Source organism: Delphinus delphis, chromosome 13 (assembly GCF_949987515.2).
Source record: "Delphinus delphis chromosome 13, mDelDel1.2, whole genome shotgun sequence".
In the NCBI taxonomy this organism is placed as follows: domain Eukaryota; kingdom Metazoa; phylum Chordata; class Mammalia; order Artiodactyla; family Delphinidae; genus Delphinus; species Delphinus delphis.
Window position 1 is genome coordinate 22492199 of NC_082695.1, and position 25754 is coordinate 22517952.

The 25754-nt window shown below is 54.1% G+C and overlaps 1 protein-coding gene across 1 annotated transcript; it reads right to left on the reverse strand.

Annotated features, from left to right (window-relative positions):
- Positions 1–117: 117 nt before the first annotated feature.
- On the reverse strand, positions 118–25729 carry ZMAT5 (zinc finger matrin-type 5). Its single transcript, XM_060029443.1, has 6 exons — positions 25648–25729; positions 14362–14516; positions 9359–9421; positions 7256–7336; positions 5888–5999; positions 118–536 (listed from the first exon to the last, which is right to left on the reverse strand). Exons 2-6 carry the CDS (start codon positions 14486–14488, stop codon positions 407–409), a joined length of 513 nt encoding a protein of 170 aa, XP_059885426.1. The 5' UTR covers positions 14489–14516; positions 25648–25729; the 3' UTR covers positions 118–406.
- Positions 25730–25754: the final 25 nt, after the last annotated feature.

Below are 25754 nucleotides of genomic sequence, written 5' to 3' on the forward strand. Positions count from 1 at the left end.
CAAGGGAGAAGGGCAGCAAGCACCGGTCACCCTGGAGAGGACCTCACCTCACTCCAGCCCTGCCCATCATCTGACCCAGGGCCAGAGCACGGAGCTGAGGGCGCCAGGCAAGGGGCAAGAGCAGCCGCACGATGGTGGTGACAGACTTTCTTTATAAACATCTGGAAGGAAGTCTTCTCAAGATGTCCCGGTGGGGTGGGGGTGGTGGAGCTGCCTGGCTCAGAGCCAGGACCAGGGCTGCACCTGGTTGAGGAGGACACTTAGGCCTCAGAGAGGCCAGGCCAGGCCCGGTCTTTAGTTTCAGATGCTCCATGGGGTGCAGCAGGAGGGGGCCTGGGTGTCCCCCGTACAAGCCCTTATCTTTATTGTGGCTGATTGGAGGGCTGACTAGGCAGGGATAAGGGACTCAGCCCCACTGGACGCTGGGCTGCAGGGGCCAGCCCCCAGGCGGGGGTGCCCGCAGGGATGGAGGAAGCTCCTGGACTGGTGGCCAGCCCACCGGGTACTGGAAGACGGTGGCTCTGATGGGTTCAGCCCTAGAGGGAAAGAAAAGAACAGAGAATTAGTGTGGAGCACAGCTCAGGCCCAGGCGGGGGCACCCCCCTCCAGCTCACCCTCCCCACCACCCCAGCTGTGGGCAGGGGCAGCTGCCTGTATCACCTTTCTGGAAGGCAGAGTCTCAGAAACACGCAGACCCTTTGAGCCAGCCACCTCACCTCTAGGATTGAGCGCAAGGAAATAGGGGGGCTGTGGGCAGAGACTGAGCTATAAGAAATGGAAATAACCTAAGTGTCCACCTCTGGGGGACTAATTAAATATATATGCACGTCCACAGCAGAGAATGCTATGCAGCCTGCGTGAGAATTAAGGCAAACTTATATGCACTGACGAGGAAAGGTGTCATGATGTATAATACTGTGTGAGTAGGGAGAAAAAGCAGCTTATAAAATAATGTATATAGCATGATGCTATTTTTGTTTAAAGATATATAGCATATATAAATGCATAAAAAAAAACCTGGAAGACACAGCAAAATGTTAACAGTGGTTCTATCTGAGCGGTGCAATTATGGGTGACTTTTTTTTACTTCTTTATACTTTTCAAGAAAGTTTTTCAAGCACGCAAGCCTTTGAAATGAGAAAAAAATATTGTCTAAAAATTTTTTAAAAGCCTTATTTCTCATGCTACTTACTCCCCTTCCCCTTAAGGTCCACCGCCCCAGGAGCCACCTCCTAAGGCCCGGGGCCTATCTGAAGCACCCACCCTGTGTGCTCAGCCCGGGGTGGCCCTGTCCTAAGGGAGCCACTGAGGCGCACAGGCAGCCTCCCCACCAACTGCTCCACATTCCGATCGTTCTGGACTCGACCCCCACTCAGACTGCCGCTCCAGGGCTGCTCTGCCTCTCAGGCTACCTTGAACTCACTTGGGAGCTCATGTCACCCCTGTAGGACTGGAGCTCTCCAAGGGGGAGAGACCAGGGGATGGGGTGGCGTCCATCTGCTCCTGCAGTGCCCAGAGCCGGGCCTGGCACAGGGAGCCACCCAGTGAATGCTTGCTGATGACAAACAGCCATGCTGAGCGCTATTACTGCCTGGATACTACTCTGGGCCAGACAGCACAGCCGAGAGGAACCTCAAGAATCCTTACTGAACCCCACTTTATAGATGAGGCAACTGAGGTGCATGGAATCAGTCACGGGCCCAAGCGACACAGTCTAGAATGGGGGATGAGAGGCCGGAATGCCACCTACACGTGGGCCCCAGATGTTGGCCCCTCATGCTTCTGCCCCCAGCCCAGCCCAGCCCAGCCCACCCCCAGGTCCCACTTTCAGTGAAGGTGAGGCCCTGGCAGGCTCAGGGGCCCAGTGGCCAGGCCTCTGCAGGACGGGAGCGTCCCAGGCCCACTGAGAGGTTTGAAGCCTCAACCAGCCACCCCTCCTGGGCCTGACCTGCTGTCGGACCCAGAGCAAGGGCTTCAGGCAGCCCCGGTGCAGCCTCTGGGGCCTCCCGTGGCGTGAGGACAGGGGAATCCCTGCTCGGCAGCCTGCTGCCCACTGGAAAGCACAGAAAGCGGCTCCCAGCATGATTTATGGTGCCGGGGAGATTTTATAAACTCCACCAGGCGCAGAGAAGGGTGGGAATGGAGGAGGCTCCGCAGTTGCTGGAAGGGAGAGCCCCAGCTGCCAGCCAAGCCCCGGCTCCCCGTGGGGCTGGGGTGACCGCAGTTCTCCTGAGAGGGTGTGATCCATCGGGGAGCCCCTTCTTGTGAGCCTCAGGCCCTTCCTCTAGGACACGGGTCAGACTCCCGGGCAGCTGAGGCCTCCCGCCAGGAGAAGGGTGCGTTCCCCGGGCCTCAGACATGCGGGCCCTGAGGCCTTGGAGCACACCCCTCCAGTCTGCACGGAGCAGACGGGGACACAGGTGCGTAGGACTGTGCTCGTGGCTTCTCTCTTGGCCTGTCTGCCCCGTCACAGGGACAGGGCAGCTCTCTTTCACCTGTCCCCAGCTATGGTCCTAATTAGAAGGAGAGAGTCTTAGGGAGGCACCTGGGCCAGAACAGTAGCACCAGCCCTGAGAGGGGTGCAAAGGGGAAGATTAAGATGGATAAAGTCACAACCTGAAGAGCCAACAGTGGAAAGCAGGGGTGAGCACTGGCCTCGCAGGGATCAGCCTGCTCACCTGAGGCTGGCCCCTCCCTCCCCCTACTGTCTGCTCCCAGCAGGTGCCTCAGGGTCGGTCTGCTGGGGCACGGGGGCGGGGGGGGGGGGGTGAGGGGTGGGACAATGCACCAGGCTGGGGCCCCATTGAGCCTCCATCTCCCCTTTACAAGGATGGTTAGCCTGGCTCACCTTGAGGGCTCCGCTCAGCCTGTGAGGTCAGAGCCCTCGGGTCTGGGTGGCCCCAGGTGGGCCAGGCAGCCATCTCTGCCCTGTGTCCTGGGGGGAGGACACAGACACCCAGAGAGGAAGAGGGGCCACCAGACCCGTCCCCACGAGGCGCCCACGGCACTAATACTCAGGAATAGTCCTGCAGGCCGGGACCCTGCTCCCCCAAATGCTCTCTCATGCAGCCAACATGTCCTGGGTCTGCACCAGGCTGATGACAGTGTGAGCTCAGGGCCGTGAGCGGGAGGCCCGGGGGTGGAAGGGGAGAAAGGGGAGATGTCTCAGCTAAAGCCTGAAGGATGAGTCTGACTTTGCCAGGCAGACGTGGTGGTGGTGGGGCAGTTCCAGGCAGAGGAAATAGTGTGCACAAGGTGCCCGCAAATCAGAAACGCCCCACCACACCTAACCAGCTGCCAGGCGTCCGGCGGGACTGACAAAGAGGCCAGATGGGAGAGGTGAGAAGGTGACCCTCAAGGGCCGTGGAGGCGGCAGGGAAGTTCTCCGGGGCCCTGCAAACTGGGCTGTGGAGTCCGGGTCCCCCCGACGGGGAGGAAGCCCAGGAGGGTTTCAGCAGGGCCGGGGCCAGGGAGTGTTCTAGAAGCTGGTTGGGGCTGTTGTGTGGAGGATGGACTGGAGGAGCAGAGGCAGGTAGGAGACCAGGAAGGGCTGCCGTGACGTCTAGGAGAGCCAGGGTGGGTGAAGGGCAGAGAGGGCACCGTTGCCACAGGGCTGCCTTGATGGTAGACTCAGGGAACAGAGAGAGGCAGCCTCCTGGCTGCAATCCACCCCCCTGACCCCGCGGAGTGGGGGCCAGGGACGCAAGGGCAGAGCCCAAAGCCTGTGGGCTGCAGGGGGTGGGTATCATTTTTCATGAGACCAACCTGAGGGGAGAGGGCTGAGGAAGACCGAGGCTGTGATGGCAAAAGCAATGATAAATGGTCACCTCCCTCCTAACAACCTCCTTTTCTCAAGGCTGGACTGGCCTGCTCTGCCCAGAGAGTAATTCATTTTGGCCCCAAGCCCTCAGGAGGCAGGTGGACTTGTGCAAAGGCACAGAGAACAAGTGGAAAAGCAGGTCCCCTGGAAGGGGCCAGGTTGGGTGGTCAGCGGGAGAGGAGCCCAGGGGATAGGGTTCAGCCTAGGGTGGTCCCCAGCGGCAAGCTCTATTCCAGTCACTGCCATCCCAGCAGCCGGCTACTGCCACTACCACTGCAGACTTCCGGCTGCAGTGGCCAACCACTGCACTGGCCCTTGGCCAGCCCTAGACCTGGTAACAGAAGTGGCCCAGGGTCCAAAGCCAGGGCAGGGACCTAAGCTCTCTCTCAAGTGACAGCTGAGTGCTGCTAAGGGTAGTAGGTGTGTGACCAAGGCAGTCACAACCTCCTGGAGGGGAAGAGATTCCTCAGCTACAAACCGGGGGCACCAACCCCCCTAAAGGCCGGGGCTGAGTGCCGGGCACACCACAGCACCAACACACCTGATTATCACGTGGTCACCACTCTTCCTGCGACTCTGGGCCCGTCATTCAGCCTCAGTTTCTCCATCTTGTGCCCTAGTCCTCTGAGTCTCATGGTCACAGGCACGCTGCCTTAGAGAGCACAGGGACACATCTATCCCTAGGAAGGGACTTCAGGGCACCCATCTCTACCCACCCCCACGCCCCCTCAGCCCAGCCACAGGGTCTCCCTGAGCCCTCGGCACAAGCCCAGGGGGTGCCCAGGCCTCTGGGGCTCACTCCCAGCAGAGGAACCATGGTGGCGGAGCAGGGAGGCAGCTGGGTCCAGGGAGTGGGGGAGCGGGGAAGCCCCCAGAGTTCTCTGAGTGGCCTCAGCCCCGAGCTGGGGTGCAGGACATGGGTCCCTGGACCAGTCCCGAGGGAGGTGCCCACACTACCAAGATCACAACCACTTCTGACAGGACCAGACGGAAGGGATGTCACATTCCAACACAGGAGTCATGACTGTACTATATATTTTCAAGGTCGGAGGACAAACTGGGCACAGATTTAAAAACAATTAAAGTTAATTTTAAAATAGCTTAACAAGCTCTCCTCACTGAGGCACGGAGAAGGCAAGAAGCTTGGCCCTCATCTCCTGGCGGAGCCTCAAGGGAAGCCTCACCTCTCCCACAGACTGTCCCAGCCAGGCTGCTGTCCCATGAGGCCACCGGGTCCCAGTGCAGGACAGGAAAGGAGGCAGCCCAGCACGGGGTGACTTTACCAAGTCAGGCAGGTCACAGGCACATCCTTTAGCCCTTTTCCTCCCTTCTCTCTCTTTCAATACCTGGTAGAAGACCCCAGGAGCCCTGGCTTTGGTCTTGGCTGTAACCTTGAAGAGGAGAACCTGGGACGGCACACAGCACACACCTGTGGGCTCCTGACCCAGGGTGCTCCCCATACAAGGGGTAAAGCGCACCCTGTCCACTTATGAGCGTCCTGAGTGCTGGGCCCAGGCAGCAGCTGGGCCAGCCCCACCCCAGCCCCCTCCTCGAGGAGGCAGTGGGACAATGACAAAGAGCCTGTCACATGCCTGTGCAATCCCAGCTGTGCCTGCTCCGAGCTGTGTGCCCTTGGACAAGTCACATCATCCCATGAGCCTCACTTCCCCTTCTGCAGGGTCGGAGCAACCATGCCTATCTGGCAGGGCCTAGAGGGGACAGTGCGGTGACTGGCTTTCTGGGGCCTCAGTAACCACAGTCAGGCCTCTCCCTCTGGCAATGGACTTGGTAATGTGGAGTCAAGCTGGCTTGGCCACCTGCCCCCTTCAGCCACTGCAGATTCCACTAAGGCAGGGGGATGAGGCCTAGGCCAGGAACCTTCAGGCAAGTGCCCTTCAGCCTCTGGCCAGGGCTTGGGGACCCAAGAGCTCCCGATGTGGCCCCCACCTGAGGAGTCCTTTCGGGGCACCCGTGTCTGGTCCCTGGGAAGTTCGTAGAGACAAGGGCAAGCTGGCTGGGGTCTTGCAACTGGAGGGCATGGGAGAAGTGGACCCACAGGGCCTGTACCTGCTGCTTGGGGCCGAGCTCAGCTGCTGGGCTCTCTTCTCCAGCCAGTCCTCCACGTGGACCTCAGGGAGCTCGGTGACGTCTAGTGGCCACTCCCTGGCCCACCTCTCCTCTGTGGGGATAGAGAGACAGGCAACTGAAGGGCATACTCACCCCCATCTGAACCCCACACTCTCACAAAGCAGCTGGAACCTTCCAGAGGCGGGGGGGTAGGCACGGGCTGGGAGGCCAGGAGCAGGTCCTCTGGCCTGTCCCCATCCTGCAGCCACCTCCCCAGGTAGCCCCTCTGGGCCTCACTCTGCTTCCCCATGAAGTGAAGGCAAAACACTGGCTGCCTCCCAAGCTTTTTGGAGTTGGACACAGGACAGTTGAGAGCCTGGTCCTCAGGAGGGGTCCAAACCTGGGGTCAGGGAGGCAGTGTGGGCTGCAGAACAGGGCAAAGCCTGCGCTCTCCCACCACGAGCCAAAGGCTCTGAGAGACCATGGCTGGAAGAGCTGGAGATACAGCTGTCACCAGGACTCGCTGGCCTGGCCCATAAGGCCTCACTTCCACCCTGGGAAAGCTCCTAGAAACCTGTGTTTGTGGCAGGGCTGCTGCTACACTGTCATCAGATCCCCAGGGCAGGGCACTGCCCACAGGGTCTGACTGGTCGGAGGGGAGTGAGGCCCATTGGTGGATGAGGGTGAAGGCCAGGCCACCCCAGACGCTCGCTGGCTGCCCGAGGCCACGTGGACAGAGGAGCCGCACTGGATGGGGGCTCACATGAGGCTCAGTTTCTCCATCCATTCAGTGAGGGGCTGCATGCGAAGATCGATAAAGACCATCTAAGTGGGAATTTCCTTATCTCTAATTGGAGCAGTAGGAAGTGAATTTCCCAAAGGCAGACATGCCAGTTTCCAGAGGGAAGCTGAACTTGCCCTTCCCTGTAGTCCCCAGGCCTGAGCATCCTGAGGGCAGGGAAGGTGCTCTCTTTATCCCCTTGTCCCCAGAGCGCAGTGGGGGATCTGCCAGGGGCCGAATAGGGGCTCCAAACACGTTGCCTGATTGAGGAAGGGAGGGTGGGTGTACATGAATGAATGCCAGGCTAGCAGGGCCCAGGTGGGGCTGAGGCACACCCTCGGGACTCCTGGACAGGAAGCCATGCGTGTCACTTTAAACCCAGCCAGGCACATGGATGGGAGCTCCCTGGCTCCTTCCCTACTCATGCCTGGGGTGGTTTGAAAGCAGTTCCTGATGCCCTGGATAGCCCTCAGCCTACCCCAAATGGCAGCCACAGAAGAGGGGGAAGGGGGGAGACACAGGGCAGCATTCCCCTACATCCCCCCAGCACCCACCCCTGCCCAGCCCAGGGTCCCAGTGAAACGCACCCTCCACCTGCATACTCAGGTCCTGCAGGTCTCGCTCTGACATGTGGGAAAATCTGCAGTTGGAGCCAAAGTCGCACTGGCCTGCAACAGGAGGAGAGAGTCACTTGCTGCCCGGGATGGACTCCTACCATTGAGCTGAAGGGCAGCCTGATGAGGGGCCACCAGAGTTTTAGGGGCAGGGTGTTAGGGACTAAGGAGTAGCAACTCCAGCCCTGAGGAAGAAGCTGGACTCTCTCTGGCCCAGCCATAAGAGCAGCCAGCATGGCCTGTCTGGTCCACTAGGCCCTGCTCACAGCCCTTCCCTGGCCGGGGACCAAAGTCCACTGAAGCCTTTCATGATTGGGTTCCATAAGCCTCTGCAGGCTTGTCTCCTGTTACCTCCCCTTGCCCTGGCCTGTAGCCCCGACTAACTATGGGTGGGTCCCTGAGAGGGTTCTGCTTCCTCACACCCCCGCCTTGGTGCCCCCTGCCCATGGCAGGGGGTGGGGGGGGAGGAGAGCACAAGTAGCTGGACTGTGCCCCAGAAAGGCTTTAATGGCAGGGGTCAAGGAGGTACCAAAGTCCAGGTTGGCTTTCCAAATCTCAACTGGGGAGACCAAAATGTTTCTCAAAAATAACAGGAGACTAGGGGGAGGAGGGATAAATTGGGAGATTGGGACTGACATATCCACACTACTATATATAAAATAGATAACTAATAAGAACCTGCTGTATAGCACAGGGAACTCTACTCAATACTCTGTAATGGCCTATATGGGAAAAGAATCTAAAAAAAAAAAAAAAAGAGTGGATATATGTATATGTGTAACTGATTCACTTTGCTGTACACCTGGACTAACACAACACTGTAAATCAACTACACTCCAATAAAAATTATTAAAAAAAATAGGGCTTCCCTGGTGGTGCAGTGGTTAAGAATCCGCCTGCCAACGCAGGGGACATGGGTTCAAGCCCTGGTCTGGGAAGATCCCACATGCCGCAGAGCAACTAATCCCGTGCACCACAACTACTGAGCCTGTGCTCTAGAGCCCGTGTGCCACAACTACTGAAGCCCGCGAGCCTCTCTGTGCTCCGCAACAAGAGAAGCCACTGCAGTGAGAAGCCTGCGCACCACAATGAAAGAGTAGCCCCTGCTCGCCGCAACTAGAGAAAGCCCGCACACAGCAACAAAGACCCAAAGCAGCCAAAAATAAATAAATAAATAAATTTAAAAAGTCATAATCATAGGAGACTAGAGGTGTCCTAAGACAGCCTTGCCTACCAGCAGCGTGTTCACATCAAGGTGCAGCCCATGGGGAACGGCAGCCCCTGATTCACAGGCCTGGTGCCCATTCTAGGGGCAGCATGGTCTCCTGAGGGGAGCACAGCCATTCACCCCGCTCTCCTAGGCCAACAGCAGTACCTCTCCTTGGTGCTAAGCTCCCTTTTACACCATGTTAATCATCATGGCTTTCCTCTTTGCCTTGGCTGCTAGGAAACTCAAGGCCAAACCCTTAGAGTATACAGGACCTCAAGGCAAGCATGGAGGAGACTAAGCATTCTTCTGGCCTTGTCTTATTTTTCCTACCCTTATTTTCATCTGCCTTTGGCTCCTTCACTTACTGAGGTTTTTGTCTCTTTGAACTATATGCATCTTTATTAGCTGCGTACTGAGCAGTGAAATCAACACCCAGCGTCCTTTGTTCTAACCCTGAAGCTTCTCGGCATTGTCAGGCCTGTTCCTGTCTCCAGCCCTGCCTGCTGGGAGGGAGGGCACAGTGGAGGTCGGGCACAGTGGAGGTCAGGCTCCCAGGCTAACTTAATCAGCCAGTCTATTACACCTATTAGTATCTCCTGGATTTACTTGCAATCTCCCAGCCCTTGCTTGTTCTGCGTAAGCTGATAAAATCACATTCTAGGTCTGAAGAGCTGAGGACCAAGCCCTGGATGTCATAAGGCACAACCCCTGGCAAGGCCCCTGTTGACTGTGTCAAGTCAGCTGACACACCAAGGCCACAAAGCGGGCTCAGGCGGGAGGGTGGGGGGAGGCTGTGCAGAAGTCCAAGCAGACCAGACAGGGCACGCTGGTCCCTAGGGGGACCTGAACGGAGTAGAACACTTTACCTGTCAGTAGAAACTTCCTGCAGGGCCGCTTGTTCTGCTCATCCAGCAAGATGGCAGCTGCATCTGCGAGGAGAGAGGATCTGGGTTCAGACTTTAGCTGCACACAGGCACTTCCTACCACTGAGATCAGGGAAGGAAAGAGGTCCTCATCCACGGAGGAGTGTAAGAGGGGATGACCACAGGTAGGGATGCTGGGCAGAGGGATCCGAGCTTCAGGTGACCTCAGCCCCACCCACCCCACCTAGACCCAGCCAAAGGCCAGGGCCAGGTTTGAGGTCAGAGACTCTCAACTTTGCACAGTAGATCATATTGGGAAGTGTTTTTTTTTGAAGTCTTGGTACCAGAAGAAGACTTCTCTGTACTGTCTTTGCAACTTCCTGAGACTCTCTAATTATTTCAAAATAAAAACCTAAAAAGCCCACCAGTAAACCCCAGGGCCCAGGCATCGCTCCATGGCCAAGGCTGTACCCCACCTCCCTCTGTTCCCCTCTCACACTAGCCACTGGCCTCAACAGGACTTCCTGGCAATCTTTCTGGATATGAACCTTAACCCCGGTTTCCTCCGATTTTTCCTACTTTTACTTTCATCATATAGGTACAGTTTAAATCTTGTATGCTCCTTGGTGGGCAAGGAATCAATCAGTCAAAATCTGTAAGTGAGTGAGACAAGTGAGGAAGGTGCCCTGACTCAGAGGCCCTCATGTCGCCCTGGAGGAAGGAGAGGCCAGGTCTGAGCTGTGCACTTTCCCCGTCCATCTGCTGCCTTTTCTAGAGGCTGCTGGGGTAAAGGAAAGACCATGGGCTACTGAGTCCAGGTACACAGGACCACATCCACCAAATGTCACCATGACCTCCACCTCAGAAGTCTAATGGCTGTTGGAAGCCTTATCCCACCTGACTTCTGACTTCTATGCTTCATTTCATGGTGTTAGCTATTGCTTTTCACTGGATTCCAAAGTCACCGAGTCAAAATAGTTCCCCTGGTGTTTCTGACCTTCACTCTAAGAGCCCTCTGGGTCCTCTGCTCTTCTTTGTTTAGATTTTCTGTTACACTTTCTTGTTTCTTTCCTAAATTTATTCGGAAGTCAAACACATCTCTGCTGGTTACTCCAAGATGGAGACCTCACCACTAAATTCCTACTTAGCCCTCAAGTCAGACTTTCCAGCTGGAGCAGGTAACAAGCATTTCCAATCGAATACTCTCCAGGCCACATCCAAATGGAGTGAGGGGTTAGGTGGGCTCCTCATTAACGAGCCCTGACTGGTAGATGAACTCTAAGTCTCAGTTTCCCCATATGTAAAATGGGAGGAAAATTCTCACCTGGTAGGGCTGCTGTCAACATTTAATAAGATAACGGATGGAGAGAGCACAGGGCAGAGGAGGTCCCACATTAGAATTGTGGGAAAGTGGGGCTGGGAACGGCTTCAGCATCATGGTCCCCGGGTGATGCTAATGTGCAGCCAGGGCTGAGAGCCTCTGGAGTGGCTGCTCAACAAACAGGAGCAGTTCTGACTCCATTTCCTCCTCATAAACCCACCATTTACATGAACATCCCCATTTTGCAGACGGAAAAACTGAGGTTCACACAGGGAAAGGGGGCACACACATAAGAAGTGGCAGTGCCAGGTCTGAACCCTGGCCTGTGCATCTCAAGCCCCCACCCTTTCCTGTGTGGTTGCTGATTTCCTGGTGGCTGGTGAGTAGCCGACTCTGAGGGAGGCTCCTCACTTCCTCAGGGCTGGCCTGCTGGGGTCGAGAGTTAGCTATCAGAGGACTTACTTCCGGGGCGGCCTGCAGGAGCGTGGGTGGGCCAGCAGCGTGGGGAGAGGGTCAGCACTGGACTTGTCAGACTCAGCCCACCCAGCTGGTGCCAGAGGCTTTCCCTGGGGAGGAGGGCTGGTGGAGGGCGTGTGGACATTGCCCAGGGCCCCACTGGGGTAGGACAGCTTAACTGGAAATGGGGCTGAGTCTGAGTCTTAGACAAGGGGCCCTGGTGGGGTAACTCAGTATGGGAGAAGAGTTCCAGGCTGCCCAGCATCTGGCTGGTGGTTCTCAACTCCAGCCACACGGCGAATCACTAGGCAGCTTTTAAAGTATACACAGCCCAAGCCCATCTTTCTCAGGTTCTGTTGTAATTCATCTAAAGGGAGGGCATGAGAATTGCTAAAAGCTCCTTAGTGATTCTGAAGTGCACCCAGGATTGAGAACCCCCAGCCACAGGCCCTGCTCCTCCGCCTGGCATTCAAGGCTCCTCATGATCTGACCCTATTGGTCCTTCTCGCTTCAGCTCCCCAAATCAACAGCTGCCCTGCTGCCCTGGGTTTGTTTGCTTGTTCATTGAGATATTCATCTAACAAACATTTACTGAGCGCGTCCTGTGTGCCAGGCGCTGCGCCAGGATGAGGATTTAGTGGAGAACAAGTCAGACCTGGTCCTTCCTTCCACTCCAATAGTCACACTAATCCATGTGGATATAAACGGGGTAAACAGCCAGCACGCAGCCAAATGACCTGACCTGGCCCAGGAGTTGAAGAGGGCGTCCTGGAGGACTGTCTGGGGTGGGGAGGACAGCAGGAAAGCCATGCCTGCAGAGGGGACAGTACTTGTGGTGGTCAGTGTGGCTGGAGCTTGGAGGGACAGGTCAGCAGGGCTTGGAGGCCTGGGTGGGACAGGGGTTCCACCCAGAACACACTGTTGTAATGGGGTGTGAGGTTACACAGGAGAGGGGCCCTGTTTTATTCACCTTTAAGTCTTCAGAGCCTCTCTGGGAGCCAAGGACACGCTAAGCGCTCACCAAGTGTTGGCCGAATGCATGAGCCATGAGATAAAGGGTACAAGGCCAATCCTTCTGTGGACCCATAAGCATCGTTCTTACTTAGTAAGTCCTTACGTGCCATACAGTCATCAGGAGATTACTGAGCCCCGTCACATCCTGGGAGGGGGGGTATGGCTATTACAGCTGTTTTACACATGGCAAAGTTAGGGCTACAGTGCTAGTGAGTGACATGTTGGGACTGACATCAGGCAGCCCAGCTCCAGGGCCCATGCCTGTCCTGACCAAGGCAGATACGTTGGCACTGACATCAGGCAGCCCAGCTCCAGGGCCCATGCCTGTCCTGACCAAGGCAGATACGTTGGGACTGACATCAGGCAGCCCGGCTCCAGGGCCCATGCCTGTCCTGACCAAGGCAGATACGTTGGGACTGACATCAGGCAGCCCAGCTCCAGGGCCCATGCCTGTCCTGACCAAGGCAGATGGATCATCAGCCCTCTGAGGGTTAAGGGACTTGTTCAAGGCCATGAAGCCGGGAGCAGAGCAGGTCTCGAGTCCTAGCTGAGGCAGGGTACCCTATGCCCTTGCAGAGACTGTGCTGTGTGGTTGTGCAGGTGAGCTGGAGCCCTGGGGAAGCCTCCCAAGGAAGGGGAAAGAGCTCATATGTCAGCTTGGGGACCAGGGTGAGGTGATGCACTGCTCTGGATTTCTAAGTCACCACCTGTAAGTGGGGCTCCCTGGCCTGCCCAGCTTCCCTCGAAGTGCTGTTTTAAGGACTGGATATGGCTGGGGATGTGAGCGAATGCTGGGAACCCTGAGAAGGGGCTCGTGGCACCCACTGTTTCATCTTTTCTATAGCCCTCTTCCAATCAACCTGTACCCATGGGGCCAGGGTTCTTGGCTGAAAGTCTGGGACTAGGAACAAACACCAGGATAACCTTGAGGCCTAGCACCACACCAGATCGCAGCCCCTACTGGATTTGGGGTACAGGGAGCCTCTGCCTGACACCAGGTTCAGAGGCCTCCGAGGCACCTGGGAGACCCCTCCGCCCCTGAATTCCCCTCTGCCCCCACTCCCAGCCCCTTGCAACCATAGCCACGCCTGGTCTGCTGAGTGGCTTGGCCACCCTCCCTCACCCAAACCTGCCTCTGGGGTTGGGGGTCAGGGGATCAGTGTTTTTTATTTTAAGGTCTCTAGGTGATCCTAACTCAAAGGGTTTAGATCTGCTGCCTTACAGAGTTACTGAGAAAAGCAAATGACAGACCATGGAAGGCACCTGGCATACAGCAGGCACTCAATAAAATGTGAGTGATCTGAATCTGAGTCACAGACCAGGGAACTCTCTGTCTCCCCTTCTGAGCTGCTGGGACTCAGCTCCTTCCTTCCAGCCTCTGGGCCCTGTCCTGGAATCCTGCTCCCCAGCTCATGGAGCACCGGCCCTGCCCCGGCTCATTCCAGGAGCTCCTGGTCACCCCACCCCACTGCCACAGTCCCCCTCCATTTGTCCAGCTCCTGGCGCCTCTCTCACTACGGCTCAGTGTGGCTAAAGACAGCAGAGCAGCAGCAGCTCCCCTCCAGCCAATGCTCCTGGGTGCCAGGCCCTGTGCCAGGTGCTTATGGCCTTAATTCCTTTGCCTCATAAGCCTTTCCCAGAAGCAGCTCAGTCATTCGACAGCCATTTACTGCGCCCCCTGCTCAGGCAGCAGTCGGCCATCGCCATCAAACGTAGCTCCGGTCGTGGTGGCTATTGCCCACAGCCCTTCAAAGGCTGCCCTCTGCCCATCCCCCTTACCGTGGCCTCTGCAGGCCTGCACGATCTGGCCCCGGCCCTGTGGCCAGCCTTGGTCCCTACCATGCTCCTTCTCATCCTCTCTTTGGCTCCGAGAGCAGCTGGCGCTTTGCCCTCTACCCAGGATGGAGCACTGGCTTTTCCCTACCTTTCAGCTGTGGGCCCAGACATTAGCTCCTTAGAGAGGCCTTGTTCGTGGCCACAGTGTCCCCAGAGCCTGGTAAGGCGTCAGAGAACGGAGCCCTCAGTCAGGATTGCAGGGAAAGGAGCTTCCACCTGCCCTTCTGAGGGCCCATCTGCCCCAGGGGCCAGCAACCCAGGCCTCCTCTCTTTTGCTCCTCAAAGAGCCCAGCTGGCCCGCAGCGTTTCCCTGTCTAATGATAAGAAAGACTGGAGAATAGGGCTTCATCAGCCCGGCCGCCAGGCCGGCAACACCCACCTCGGAACATGTCGTACCAGAGCTTCTTGGCCTTGAGGTGCTGCAGCCCGTTCAGGTGCTTCTTGCGGTTGTGGAGGTTGTCCTGGAAGGAGCGGTCGCAGTAGTCGCAGAAGTAACGCTTCCCCATGGTCACCCCCACCAGGTGCTGCTGCTGCCTGGGAAGTCGCAGGGCGCTGGGTCAGAGCACAGAGGAAATGCCACCACCCTGCCTGAGCACGCCCGGGGGCCAGGCCTGCGCCACGTCAGGAAGGCTCTACTTACCCACACCAGCTCGTATGAACTCCGCAACAGCCCATGAGGGGCTACCCGGGCAGATGCTTATGGCCTGAGAGGCCTCATTCCAGAGGGGTCTTTTAACAGTTCTGACACCAGCTTCCACCCCAGGTCGGTTAAAGCAGAAACACAGTGGGTGAAGCCTGGGCATCAGCATGTTTTAATGCGCCCCAGGGAATTCTTGTCTGCAGCCAGGCTGGAGAACCACCACCTCACCCACTCTGGACAGCACCCCCCACCACCTCTGACGTCCCCTCTCCTGTTCCTCCATGCTGGCCGCACAGCACCCCCTCTCTGCTCCTCACACGTGCCAGGCACACGCCAGGCACACGCCCACCTCCCGCTGTTTGCACCTGCTGTTCCCTCTGCCGGGATGCTCCCCCCACATACCTGCCCCGCTCGCTCACTTGACTCCTTCGATCTTTGCGCAAATACTACCTTCTCAGTAATCTCCCATGACCACTTTATTTAAAATTGCAGAACCCTCCACTTAGCTTTCCCCATTCCCTGCTTCACTTTTATCACCTTTGAAGTAATAAGTTACTTGTTATGTTTATTATATTTTTCTTTCCTTCAACAGGAATATAAATCCATGTGGGCTGGGATATTTTTGTGTTTTTGTTGTTGTTGTTGTTTTTAGGACACTCACACTTTATTTTTCTACGTAAAATTTACAAAGCCCCAGCCCCCAAAGTGGTGCACGGTACAGAGTAGGCAACCAAATATTTGTTATTCAACAATGAGTTAATTCCCATTTTCCTTATGGGACAACTGGGGTTCACAGAGAGGAAGCGATTTGCCCAAGGTCACACAGCTGGTAAGTAGAAGGCAAACCCCGGTGCCCTAAAATCCCGCTGCTGGTGTCCTCCCTTCCACAGCCAGCTTAAGGCTTAGAGAAGCCAGAGGGCTCAGGGAGAAATGCACACAGCTTCGCAAGGAGACCAGCTAAACACTTAGGTGGCAATCACAGAGGGAAATGAGAACGTTTCAGGGTCTTCAGATACTTAAGACCCCTCAGTCCTGGTGACCACAGCTGCCACTCCTGACCCAGGAGATCTGCAGCCATGACTCAAGGCCAGCCCTTGGGTCCCCGTTTGGTGTCACAAGACCAGAGGACAAATGGGTTCACTCAGGGCCACCAGGTGGGATCTGCAAAGGCTGAGCCCAGAATAGCCTCTCACCTTTCAGGTCCTATAGTCTGACCCCTCATTTCCCAGAGCAGGTTCCTGAGGCCAAGAGGAGGAAGAAAAGTGACTTCCCCAAGGTCACGAGGTAGCAGCCCAGGCCAGCGGCAAAAGCCCCAGACTCTCAGAATCTGGCTAGTAAAGTTAAAGCTGAGACCTGACCCACAGGGCAGAGAGATGGGGGAATACATGTTGGGAAGAAGAGAACGGGGAGAGACACAGAGACAAATAAGCCCCTGGACAGTCCAGGCAGCCAGGCGAGGGATGGAGGAAGCCGCTCCTGCGGCAGAGACAGCAGCCATTAAGTCAAGGGCTGTAATGGGATCACGAACAGTCATTCAAAATGAAAACGTATAAAACCTCTCTTCTCCCATTACTGCTGAGAAACCGCATCCCAGACACGCGGACTTGATATATTAAATTTGGCAGCTCTAATACACCCCGTCTTGCCAATAAACTTATAGGAATTGGACTGAAATTGTAAGAGATGAACGTTTTACGGCCGAGTGCTTAACTAAGCCATTCATGAAGGCTGAAGCTCAGAGGAGCCACTGGCTCTGGAGCATAAAGGGGAAGGGACGGGAGGGCCAGTGGGAGGGGTGTTCCTCCAGGAGACTGATAAGGAACAGTGGCTCTGCGGCAGACTTAGCTAGGCAAAACCACACAGGGCACTGGGAAGCCAGCTGTGTGACCTTGGACCTCTCCAGGCCTCTACTTTCACTGTAGGAATATGGGGCGGTGGGTCCAACGGGTTGGCTGATTGCTTAGGGAGCAGCACACAGAAGTTTGAATCCAAATGAATTATTAATAAAAGAGTAACAGCAATACAAATGACACTAATAATGTCTGGCATTAAGCAAGTGTACAATAAATGTTATGTAATATTTGATGCACTAAGCACCTACTATGTGCCAGCACTGGGCTAAAAGCTTTATAATCCATCATCTCACTTAATCCTCAGGACAACCTGTGAGGTTTCAGATGAGGGAACTGAGGCTCCAAGAAGTGAAGTGACTTAGCCAAGATCACGCTGCTAGAAAGCAGCCGAGCTGGGCTTAGGACACAGGCAGGATGGCTCTAGAGCCCACACTCCTAATCACTTATGAAAGTTGCCTCCTAACAAATCATACTGATGACAGCTTTCCTTTACTCACTACACCCCCAGGACCATGTGGCCCCTTTAAACCCCAAGAGGTATGTATTACAACCTCATTTACGATTGAGGAAACTGAGGCCCAGAGAGGTGCTGTGAGGTGCCCCATATCACACATCCAGGAAGGGCAAAGCAGGTCTCCAACCAAACCACCAGGAAATGAAGATCACATGCCCCTCTCCCAACCTGCCCAGCAACACCGATTCAAATGATGAGCCCCTCGGGGCTGGGCTGTGTGTGCCTGTGTGAGCGTGTGTATTTGTGTTTTCCCCTCTCTCTCACATAAACAAACCATGGGGGGCACACCAGCCTCAGCTGAGGGCCATCGTGGCAGCGCTGCCCACCCATGCCTCCCTCTGCCCACCCTGGCCACCCCTCATCTGGCACAGGGGAAGTGCTCAGCCATCCAGGACGGGTCAATGGACTTTGAGTCTAGTCCCAGCTCTGCCAGGTGAGGATGTGGCTCTGTCACTTGCCCTCTCTAGGCCTCGGTTTCCCCACATGTGAAGTGGGACGCAGACAGCTATACCAGGTGATCTCTAAGGGCACACACACACACGTGTGTCACTTAGCACAGAGCCTGGCCCACAGGAGGCCCTCCAGAAACATTGGCCATCATCACCATCATTATTATTAGCCTCCAAAAGCCTGTATTTCAGAAAACTGAGACTCAGAACAAGGAACAGGATATCAGTGCCCAAGTGACCTCTGTGGTCAGCTATTCCATATTACAGATGAGGCAAGGGAGGCCAGTAAAGGGAACTGAGTTGTCCAAAGCACACAGCACAAGGCAGGGGTGGGACTGAACCTCAGCCCCGTTGGCAGGCTAAGACCTCTGCCTGCACAGCAGCTCTGCAGAGCCCCCAATGCCCAGGAACGGTGTCAAGGGAGCAGAGCGGCTTTAGAGGGGCCAGCATTTCCTGCCTCCTTCACAGGCCTGACCCCATGGAGGCAGAGGCCCTGTCCCTGGTTAGGAGCTGGCCTCCAGCAGGGTGACCTCACCCAGGCATCGTCCAGGTGTGAAGTTCTAGAGCTCCTGACCCAACTCCCTCCTGCTCCAGTGCCCTGGCGCACATTAGCAAAAGATGCGGCTGCAGAATCCTCTGGACAGACACAGCACCAGGCCAGACACACAACTTGGCAAGCAGAGTGTATTTCACTCTGCCTCACCTCGTAGCCAGGCGTCCTTGCACAAGGCACAACCTGCACCACCGCACTTGGCAGCCCTGGGTGGGAGGTCAGGGAAAGGGGAATGGGGACAGCCGGACGTCTCTACGGCACCCAGACACCAGCATGGGGTGCTGACTAAGCTGGCCCTCTCTGCTGTGATTCATCCTCCTCCTCTGAGGCTGGCGCGCTCTGCAGTGTGTGAGCGAGGTCCTGTCCGGAACACAGGACCATCCGGCCCGACTCCCTCACCAGGAACACAGGCAGTGCCACCCACCCACTCCCAGAGACTAGGTCCACGGTGGCGACAGCATCTGCTGGCTCCCTGGAGCTTCGCCAGGTGACAGGGTGGCTCCTCACGGGCACGGGGCAGAGGGCAATGCTAGTGGGACCACCCTCTGAGGTCACACAGGCCTGTGTTCAAATTCTAGCTCCACCACTAGAAAGTTATTTCATTTCCCAGAGTCTGTCCTTAGCTATAAAACAGGGACCCCGCCGCTGCTGTGAATTTACCACCACAGAGAATGGAGGCCGTTACTGCTGTTGCCATCATCCCCTGGGAGGCTCACTCCCCTCCTACCCCCAGCGCGTCCTGACCAGTTGATTTAAAATTGCAGCCAAAGTCACAGCAGCAAACACGTCTGCCCCCTCACCACCTGCTGTTTTCCATAGCTCGTCTCACACACTGATTTACTGTCACAAGAGCTGCCTCCCCACTAGAATACAGGCTCCACGAGGGCAGAGGGTTCTGTCTGTCTGTCCAACTGCACCACCCGGAAGAGAGGATCAAATGCAGAACTGCTGGTGGAATAAGCGAGGGAGCCACCTGTGGAGCCCAAGGCCTCCTGCCCTTTGCTCACCGACCCTCTTCTCCACAAGCCTGAATCTGGGGACAAGGACGGGGACGAGAAGAGAGACATGTAAGGCCCCCAAAAGCAGGTCTCTGCCACCCCCACCCTCCCTGCAGGGCTTCTGTCTCCAGCAGAGCCCCCACTACCGACTTAGACCACACCTGGCGAGCCCACGGCACCTGACTGCAGGCCTCCGGGCTCAAGGAAAAGATGACCAACGAGTTGAGACGCTGTGGGGTGGAAGAAGGAAGAAAGGAGAATCAGATTTGACTCCTGTGTGCTAGGCATTCTCTTATTTAATCCTCACAGACCCTCGGAGTAGATATCAAGGCATCCACTTCACAGATGAGGAAACAGGTTCAGAAACTCTCACTCCTATTTTGCTCAAAGCCACGACCGGAAGAGACACTGATAAGGAAGATTTCTCATCAACCTGAGTGCTGCGGGTGGGCCAGTGGTGCTGAGGGCCCCCGTGCACCTCCTGTGGAGCCCTCACCAGGCGTGCCAAGGCACATTGGAACCAGCATTCACACTGGGGCCTGGCTGACCCGGGACCCATTCTCTCCCCACCCCACCGCTCCACCGTGAGGCTGGCTCAAGGCAGACATCTGTGCTTCACTGATATTCTTGGTTGCTTTCATCACGTGCATCTCAGGTACAGAGCTGGCTTTGGCACAAGGCTAAAATCAGTCAACAGCTCGGCCGTGGCCGGGGCTGGGATGCATGCTGTAATTATACAGGACTTGTGCTCACCACATGCTGCCCTCGAGCTTACCTGTCATTTCTTCTAGTTATGGCACCACCAGACCCCAGGTGAACAGCAAACCGCAGCCAGAGGACGGCTTTACTGCACGCCCCCTAGGAGCATGGCAATGTCCCAGCACCACATATGCCCGCCGTCTGGAGTTGGCGGCATCGGACCCAGCCCCTGCAGGTGGCCTGCAGACTGCCTGCTCAGGACCCAGCTCCAACAGAAGTGCCAAGAAGATCCAGATGTCTCCCCTGATAGGAGCCCTGATATGTTAAGGGTCTCCCTCAGATGTCCCAGGGTTTTGTAGCAACCACGAAGCTTTCTCATCCTGACCTCATTCACGTGTTCATTTTTTTTTTTTTAACATCTTTATTGGAGTATAATTGCTTTACAATGGTGTGTTAGTTTCTGCTTTATAAACGTGTTCACTTCTTAAAGTAAAGTATATCATCCACTCTCAGCAATATAAGGCAGTGGGGACTCCACCCACAGCGATTTCTTAACTCAGCAGGTCTGGGACAGGGGTAGGGTCTAAGGAGGCCCTGATGCAGAGTCCACAGACCATACTTGGAGAAATGCTGGTCTAAGTGGGGAGATGACAGACTGAGGAACAGAGAAGGAGGGAGTTTGCCTGAAGTCACACAGGCCACACAAGTCAGCCCTTACTGTATAGCCATCCACCCAGGCCTGAATCCCAACTCTGCCACTCGCAGGCTGTGATACTCTCGTCAAACTACCTACCCCTGAGCCTCATCTGGAAGTCGGGGGTAATAATACTTTTCACAGGAGTACTGTGAGGATTGAGTCATGCATGCTAGGTGCTTGGCAGAGTGTCTGGCAAGCCAGTGCTGCTTAATGCACATCTGTGGACGTGGCAGCCAGCCTCTGTGGCACCCAATGACCCCACCTCCTGGTGTCTGCACTTTGTGTCCCCTGTTCCAAAGCATATCAGGGTTGGTCTCTGTGACTAAGAGAAGAGAGCTGAGGGATGGTATGTCACCCCCAAGATCAGGTTATAAGACAACATGGCTTCCATCCTGGTGTCTCGCTTTCTCTGATCACTTGTTCTGGGGGGAAGCCAGCTACCATACTGTGAGCAGCCCAGTAGGGAGGCCCACATGGCAAGGAACTGAGACCTCCTGCTAACAGCCAAGTGAGTGGGCTTGGAAGCAGACCATCCAGCCCCAGTCAAGCCTTCAGAGGAGGGCAGCCCTGGCTGACAGCTTGACAGCAACCTTGTGGGAGACTCTGAGCCAGAACCACCCAGCTACGCCACTCCCGTATCAGATAATGTTTGTTGTGGTAAGTCACTAAATTCTAGGGTAATTTGTTATGCAGCAACAGCTAACTAATACAGTGAAATAAATGAATGGAGAAACTAAATCACTTTATAATTTGTGATGGCCACAGGTACAAAGTGCCCCACAATGCAAAACTCTCCTGAGTCAAGTCAAAGGAGGGCCCCCCTCCCACTTGCATATGCACAACCCTAAAGTTCCATGGTTCCCTTTTCAGTCATTCATTCACCTGCCAAACACACTGAGCACTTCCTCTATGCCAGACTGGGGTTCACGCTTCATGACACAGAGTCCATGCTCTCACGAGAACGTGAGCTGAGTATGTGCTGGGGATGGGTAGCCGACAGATGTGCCCCCAGTAACAGTCATAGGTAACAAGCTCTGTGCCGGGGGTCCCAAAGAGGGGCGCCTGCATCCAACAGGGACTTCCTCCAAGGAAATGATCAGAGATCATCTCGAAGATCTAGGTACCAAGGTGAGCACTGCAATGTAGCTTGTCCTGAAACCAAACTCCAAATGTCCAAGAGTAAAAAGATCTGACAGTTATCCATTGCTCACCACATGCCAGGCAGACCGCTCAGGGTCCTGTGTAGAGAGGGGGAAGGGGTTCAATGATGATGCACAAAGCCTACCATCCTCATTTTACCCTAAAAATAACTTTGGGTAGAGGGAGCCCACAACTGGCAAGGAGCAAGAGTAGGGTGTGAGCCAACCTATTCAATGGTGCCATTAAAAATCAAGTCAGGGTTTCCCTGGTGGCGCAGTGGTTGAGAGTCCGCCTGCCGATGCAGGGGACACGGGTTCGTGCCCCGGTCCGGGAAGATCCCACATGCCGCGGGGAGGCTGGGCCCGTGAGCCATGGCCACTGAGCCTGCGCGTCCGGAGCCTGTGCTCCACAATGGGAGAGGCCACAACAGTGAGAGGCCCGCATACCGCAAAAAAAAAAAAAAATCAAGTCAAAGTAATACATCAACTATACTTCAGTTAAAGAAGAATCAGTCAAAGGGAACAATTCCCTACAGGGACAAAATGTTCATCCCATATTGTAAATGAAAAATGACTCATTGTCACAACAGTATGTACAACATGATACCACTTTTTTAAGGAGAAAGAACTTCCCGCCTCAACACACACATATACACACAGACACACATACAAAGACTGGAGAAGACACAAAATATTTACTGTAGTTATGTCTAGAGAATAAAATTACGATGTGCGGGATTTTTTTTTTCATTTTGTGTTTTTCTGTTTTTCTAAGTTTCTACTTTTGGCGTGTATAGTTTTAAAATTTTCCCCAAAAATTCCCTTCAAAAAAGTGGGAAATTTGTCAGGCAGGGATAAACCCTATTCCTTCTTCCTTAGGAGGCTGCCATGGATGGTTCCAGTGACCCCGTTCACCTGGATGAACCGGCCGGGGGTGGTGTTGAAAGGGATCTAGCGTAAACATTTTCCTCAGTCCAGGCTGACGGTTGATAGGACAAGCCCTGATTCCAAGTGGACCTGGCCCAGTGAAGGTCAGCTGAACCCAAATCTGGGCTCCAGGAGCTTCAGGATGGAGAGAGTTTCTCACCAGATAGTTAGAGGTCCCAAAAGGCCAGAGTTTCCAAATAGGAAAGGCAAAAATAGTCTGAAAGAGGCTCTTGAACCATATACCCTGACTCATATAAACACCTCTGCCTTTCCCTTCTCTCCCCACCACCAAGTCTGGGCTCCAAATACCATGTGACTCTCTGTTACCACTGCCCAAGTCAGGTCTCACCCCTTCACATCTGGACCAGCCTCCTTAGTTCAGCCCACCCTTGGCAGCATCACATCAACCCTCTCAAAACAACCCCTCAAAATTTTCCATTGCTCCTGGTGAGGAGCTTATTAAAAATGAAGTCTCCTGAATCAGATCCTCAGGAATTCTGGCTCAGCAGATCTGGAGAGGGGCTCAGAAATTTGCATTTTAACCAGGGACTCTAGCCACCCCCAGTAGGTACCCCCAAGAAATAAAAGCCTGGAGAACTGAGCTTCCACTGTTCATTGACCTCTTCATCCCCTGCATCCCAAAGGCAGCCTTTGCTGAAGGCAGTCACTCTGGGTAGACACAGCCCACAAATCTGTGTCCCAGTCAGAAACTGGTCAGACTATGAACCACCTCAGTAAGCTGAAATGGTAACCCCGACTTGATGAGAATGCTAAGCACAATTTGTTAGAGTGGATAAAAGTGTTTTCTTACTGGCTAAGCATCCTGTCACACTCCAGGAAAGCTTAAAATTGAAAACAGAGGTAGTAGACTAAATCAATTATTGTACTAATGTTCCTGTCCTAAGATTATTAATAATCAGTGTCTACCTGGTGCTTAAAAGTATCACATTGAAAAGAATTTGACATGTTGAGTATATAACAGAAAAGCACTGTGATTCCAGTTTAAAATATAAAAGTCAAAATATGTAGTTAGGTAATTGATAAAGTATCTGTCAGTAATTGATATGAAACTTGTGATTCTAAGTTGAGGGGTCAGCAATGGTTGGAAACACTGGCTGCACGTTAAAATCACTGAGGTGCTATGAAAGCTACTAAGGGTGTCCGCCATATCCTAATTTCTTGTCAGAGATGGAGCCTGTATTTTTTGAATCCCCCGACTGAGAACAAGTTGACAAAACAGAATTTGACTAAGTTTGTTAAAAGTATTGAAAAGTATTAAAATTTATTACATTTATAAGGTTAATTGATTAGATTTTCTAGTAACTGTTTAAGTATTCTGGGGAAATTATGCTTGTTAGGTTATATATCTGAAGTACTTAAAAAGAAAATCAAATATATTAAATGTATAAGTGGACTTAAATGTGTAAGGGAATGTAACTGAGCTGAAGATAGGGCTGAATGTTTAAAGGAATTTACTTTGTTCAAGTTGAGTTCAAACATTAATCAAAGGGAAAGTTAAGGTCATTTTTCTAATTTTTCTAGATTTATGTATAGAATAATAATTTCTAAGTTGAAATCGACGGCCTAAAGAAAATTAGATTTTTAGAAAATTGTTGCTCCAAAATGAGAATGAACTAAAAAGGCAAAAAAATAAAACAAGTCCCACCTTAACTCCCTGTGGTCTTCCCTACCCATCTCACCTAAAATAATTCCTCCCTCCTCTGAACTCCTCATCTGGGAAGTTATCAGCAAGATATAAGTATTCTTTCCCAGAAGCTTCACAACTTCCTGCCCGAAAGGGCTACCAGGACGCTTTGCAAATAGAAAATAACCGCATGGTGGATATAGAGCATTTCACGTTTTTCCTACCAGTCCCCAAACAAGGCATTACTGTTGCTTTTACAAGTCAGAGGCAGATCCAGGTCTCGAATCCAGTCCCTGGTTTTCAATGCCACACGTACGCCAATGACTTTTATCTCTGGCTCAGGCCTCTCCTCTGAACTCCAGATCCAAATCCCAATTGGCCTCTGGACCCCTCCATTTGATGCCTAAGGGGCAGCTCAAACTTAATGTGGCCAAACAGAACTTAAGATCATCCTGTTGATTTTAAGTTGCTGAGGTCAAAACTTTGATGCCATTCTTGAGTCCACTTTCCTGTAAGCCCTTACATGCATCTGTCAGCTTGTTCTGTTTGTCCCACCTCCAAAAATACATCCCAAATCTGATCACTACTCTAATCCACACCCTAATCTAAATTACCACCCTGCCTCAATTGACCCACCACAGCAACTTCCCCTCTTCAGTCTGTTCTCCAGAGCAGCCAGAAATGATGACATTAAAATGTAAATTAGATCATGTCACACCGCAGCTTAAAACCCTTCATTGGCTTCCTAGTGCAATTAGAAAAAACTAAGACTTTTTACCACGGGTTACAAGGCCAGATATGAGCTGACCTGAGCCTACTTCATAGTCCACTCTACTTTTTTCCCCCTCAAACACCCCAGGATAGAACAGCCTCAAGGCCTTTGCACCAACGTTTTCCTGTTTGAACGGCTACCATTCACTCAGGTCTAGGGTTAAGTGTCGCCCTGGGGCCCACCTTGTCTAAAATATTACCACCACCACCCCCTCCCCAATCAACCTTTCTTCAGCTCTTCAAAGCATTACTTGTCATTACTGCACCTTCCCATCTACCCATACACAGTAGAATGGGCGCTCCATGAAGGCAGGGACTTGTTCACCGCTGGGTCCCCAGCGCAACGCCCAGAGGCACTTAGAAAACATGTGCTGGACGGCCCTAGTCCTCCAAAGTCCTTGCTATTTCTATTCCCAAGAAGGAATGAGTGGATCTAGGTCTCCTGCCTTCCAAGCCAGGATTGCCAGCTGCGAAACCCAGGGATGAGGGTAACATGAAGCATGGGCAGAATCGCCACTTCCCCTGAGGCTGGGCAGAGGGATTCAGTCCCCAGGACCCGACTTGTTCCACAGGCTCCAACTCTAGCCCTGGACTTGGGGCTGACAGAGACAGGACGGGGGACAAGCCTGGGACCGGGCACCCAGGCCTCGCTCCCCTATCCACTCCGCATTCCGTTTAATAGTGTGGCCCGCCGCGGGGCTCGCGGACTTAGATGGAAGAGCCCAAGCCCTCCCGTGGGGGTAAGGACACTCGCCCTCGACGTCCCGCCAAAGAAGGTACCTGGCTCCGTGGGGCCCAACGGCTCTGAGCTCCTCCTCCTGCTTGCTGGGATTTGTAGTCCTTCCTTGGGTATCGGTCCACCCTTCCCAGAAACCTTTGCGAATCAA

Excerpts from the sequence above, each read along its gene's own strand:
- ZMAT5 (XM_060029443.1), bottom strand. The coding sequence starts at position 14,488 with ATGGGGAAGCGTTACTTCTGCGACTACTGCGACCGCTCCTTCCAGGAC. Across the intron at positions 6,000-7,255 it reads CCTGAGTATGCAGGTGGAGG|AGGAGAGGTGGGCCAGGGAG; the intron begins GTGCGTTTCACT and ends CTATCCCCACAG. Across the intron at positions 537-5,887 it reads AGCTCGGCCCCAAGCAGCAG|GGCTGAACCCATCAGAGCCA; the intron begins GTACAGGCCCTG and ends CTTTCCCTCTAG.